At 49.1% G+C, this 3900-nt stretch overlaps 1 protein-coding gene across 4 annotated transcripts in view; it reads right to left on the bottom strand.

Moving 5' to 3' along the window:
- The window catches only part of Ddx27 (DEAD-box helicase 27), an 18822-nt gene that overhangs the window by 1978 nt on the left and 12944 nt on the right, over positions 1–3900 (bottom strand). For all 4 annotated transcript variants that reach the window (XM_005362865.2, XM_026787213.1, XM_026787212.1 and 1 more), the window contains 4 exons: positions 3631–3712; positions 3361–3538; positions 1197–1303; positions 988–1090 (listed from right to left, as the gene is read on the bottom strand). In XM_005362865.2, coding sequence (XP_005362922.1) covers positions 988–1090; positions 1197–1303; positions 3361–3538; positions 3631–3712 — 470 coding nt within the window. The remainder of the gene's footprint in view (positions 1–987; positions 1091–1196; positions 1304–3360; positions 3539–3630; positions 3713–3900) is intronic.

The following is a 3900-nucleotide window of genomic DNA, read 5'->3' on the forward strand; positions in this document are numbered from 1 at the left end:
GGGAGGCAGAGGCAGGCGGATCTCTGTGAGTTCGAGGCCAGCCCGGTCTACAGGTCTACAAGACCTAGTTCCAGGACAGGCCCCAAAGCTACAGAGAAACCTTGGAGGGGGGGCGGGTGCTGGTAATCCTACTAGTTAGCAGAGACTAGACTGGCCAGTCAGAGTAGCCTATCTGCTCAGTTTCTAGGCCAATGAGAGGCCCTGACACATGACACTGGGAGAATGACAGCCGAGGTTTGCTCTCTCCTCCACATACACTCCTCTGCTGGTTACCTCCAGTTCACTAAGCCCCAGGAGCCTCATTACACTGAAGGTGCTCACTGTCTCAACTCCTGCTACAAAGGACAAAGACAGGTTTTACCCAGTACTCAGCACCTTCCACCAATTAACAGAGCCCTAGTTCCACCACAGAAGGCTAACACACTCACCCTTCCTGCCTGGCCCATCAGAGAGGGGCAGGATTTCTGAAACTGCTGGCACAGTTATATGGGAGATAGTTTTGAAATTGTCATAGAATTAGAAATATGCGCCGGATGGTGGTGGCGCACGCCTTTAATCCCAGCACTTGGGAGGCAGAGGCAGGTGGATCTCTCTGAGTTCGAGACCAGCCTGGTCTACAAGAGCTAGTTCCAAGACAGGCTCCAAAACCACAGAGAAACCCTGTCTCGAAAAAGCAAAAAAAAAAAAAAGAAAAAAAAGAAATATGCGTAGTTCTTCTTCACCTGCAGTAGTTTATCCTACAAAGCAAATAGCTTGCTGAACTAGAGGGCACATGTTCAAAGTTTCTCATGACATCCCCATGGCAAAAACTGGAAGAACTTTCACTATCCTTTAGCAGGGAAAAGTCCCGTCATAATCTACTCAGATGATAAAGAAGCATGCTGCCATTTTAATTTTAAAAGCTGTGAGGCAGGTTCTAGAGACTCAGTCTCAGGTCCTTAGGTTTTTGCATGGCTAGCAATTCCCCCACTAACGTTCAGCACTCACTCTTCTCCTTCTTCCTCTCTTCTTTGGTCTGGAACCAGCTCCTCTCAGGCTCCTGGTCTGCCTTCTCCTTCCCCTTCTCCAAGAGCCGCTTTGCTGTGTCTATCTGTGGGGTGGGCATGAGGACACTAGCGGAGCTGCAGCAGCCACTGCCCGGTGAGCGGTGCAGCTGTCACTGAGCAGCAGGTAGGGAGACGGCCACCCAACCTTACCTGGGCCTCTGAATGCTGCATCTCTTTCTCCTCTGCCTCCAGCTGCAGCACCGCATACACATCCTTCTCCATTTTCTCAATCTTGTCCCGGAATTTGAGGATAACATCTTACAAGAATTGAATAAAGAATAAAACTGAGAAGCTGGGAGGTGGTGGCACACATCTTTAATCCCAGCACTCGGGAGTCAGAAGCAGGCGGATCTCTGTGGGTTCAAGGCCAGCCTTGTCTACATAGCTAGTTCCAGGACAGGCACCAAAGCTACAGAGAAACTTTGTCTTGAGAAAACCAAAACAAAACAAATAAAACAAAAACAAAAAAGAATAAAACTGAGGGTGATTACTTGGCAGCTTGTGAGTATAATGCAGACGCCTACTTACTGACACAGAACTTCCTTCCTGAATACCTCCCACTAAGAACGAGGCCATGTGATGCTGGCCTATATCCCTGGTTACTCAGGAAGCAGAGAGACCTGCTTAGGCCCAGGAGTCTGGGCCAGCCGAGCCCAACAGAACCAGAACTCATCTCAAAAGTTAAAAAGGGCTGGGGAGACGCTACACGAGGATGAAGACACGAGTTCAGATCTCCAAACCCATATAAAGTGAGGTACAAAAGCACACATCTGTGATCCCAATTGCTCCTACAGCCAGATGGGAAGTAAAACCAGAGTCGCCAGATGCTAAAGGCCAACTAGTTTGGCATGTACAGGAGACCTGTCTTAGATAAGGTAGAAAGTGAAGCCAAGACCTGACTCTAGGAATGCACGACACACACGTGCCCTCTACACACACACACACACACACACACACACACACACACACACACACACATCATCCACCCACAAACACAAAGATTAAAACCACAACAAAAGCCACCCTGTAACCACCCCCACGGCTTCCTGTTCCTTTTCGAATGAATTGCCAATGTTTCAGAATGGCCCCATCTACCTGAGCTCACTGTGTCCTGGTTCCCTGACTTCCCTTCCTTCACTCACACACCAAGTTTATTCCTGCCCAGAGCTGCTGCCCTTGCTCAGTCAGGGAGCCAGTCCTCAGACTGGACTTAGCTCAGAGCCAGCTGCTCAGAGGCCTTTGCTAAGCAGTCGTTTTTTAAGAGCATCATGTAGTTGAGACTGGCCTCTTAATTGCTATGTGGCTGAGAATAGCTTTGAACTCATCTTCTGCCTACAGCTCCCAAGCACTGGGAGTATGGGCATCACTCCACACCCTGCTCTGAGTAGCGTTTCTAAACAGGCCCCTCTCCTCCAGTCACCCTCAGCCACACTGATTATCAACTCACTGACTCTCACACCAGCTGTTCCGTTCCCTGCTCAATTCCTGGCTACTGGGACAGCAGCACTAAAACTGAGCACACAGCAGGAGCTATTTCCTGACTGACAACCTAAAATGAAATGGGAAAAAAGGGGGCTGGAGGAGCACTGGCTGATCTTCAAGGACCTGAACTGGTTTCCACACCCACAAGTGGCTCACAATCATCTGTAACTATAGTTCTCTCTGGCCTCCTAGAACATCATATACATGTGTTACCTAGACATACATGCAAGCAAAAAACCCATACACATAAAATAAAACAAAATCTCAAAGCAAATTAAAAAGAAACTAGAAAAAAAAAAGGCATCTATAGATAGAGGAGACACTGAAGGCCCTGCCCCAATACGGACAGGGATGAGCTCCTGGATTACAGATTTCATTATTCTCACTGATTCCAAAAAGCGGACTCAAGTTTGCAGCATCACTACAGGTAAGCCAAAGTCAGGCATGGTGGCATACATCACTAATCCTAGCACCCAGGAGATGGAGGCAGGTGGATCTCTGTGAGTTTGAGGTCAGCATGGTCTATAAAGTGATTTCCAGGACAGCCAGAGCTGTTATACAGAGAAATCCTACCTCAAAAACCAAAACAAACAAAAAGGAGCGAGTGCCAACCTCACCTTCCCGCCTACCAACCAACAGGAAAGGGGCGTTGATGACACAGAGGCCTCTCTTAACTTCTAAGGAAGTTCTGATGAATTGGACCCTACATTTACCATCTATCATTCCCTGGCACACACACGGACACCCAAGGTGTGGAGGAGGCCCAGGAGGTGTTGACTGCAGAGCTCTTGGCATCATCCTTTGCCTGAGCCCAGCACCCTGTGCTCCTCACCTTGGGGGATGAGCCGTGCCTTCACTGGAGCCTTGGCAGCCTTCACAATCTCCTTCAGCATCTTCCGTTCCTCTTCTCCCACCAGAGAGACAGAGCGTCCAGCCCTGCCAGCGCGTGCAGTTCGCCCCACCCGGTGCACATAGTGTTTGACAGTGTTGGGCATGGTGAAGTTGATCACCTGAAGATCAGAGCAAACATCAGTGAGGTGTGGTGGGCAGGCCCAGCAAAGCAGGACGCCTACCAACGGTAAGCAGCAGAAATCGCACTCACTGTTTTCACACCTTCGATGTCAAGCCCACGGGCGGCAACGTCTGTGGCCACCAGGATGTCAATCTGTTCATCCTTAAAGCGCCTAGAAAGAGCACAGAGATATTCAGTAAGCTGCCTGAGCCCAATACCATGAGATGGCTCAGCAGGTAAGGTACCTGCTTCTAAGCCTAAGGACTGACTCCTGTGAGTAATCCTGACACCATGGCATACACCCAAGCACAAATAAATAAAAATACAATAAAAAAATAAAGTTGGAGCTCTGCGGTGGTG

This window comes from Microtus ochrogaster, linkage group LG8 (assembly GCF_000317375.1).
Source record: "Microtus ochrogaster isolate Prairie Vole_2 linkage group LG8, MicOch1.0, whole genome shotgun sequence".
Classification (NCBI taxonomy): domain Eukaryota; kingdom Metazoa; phylum Chordata; class Mammalia; order Rodentia; family Cricetidae; genus Microtus; species Microtus ochrogaster.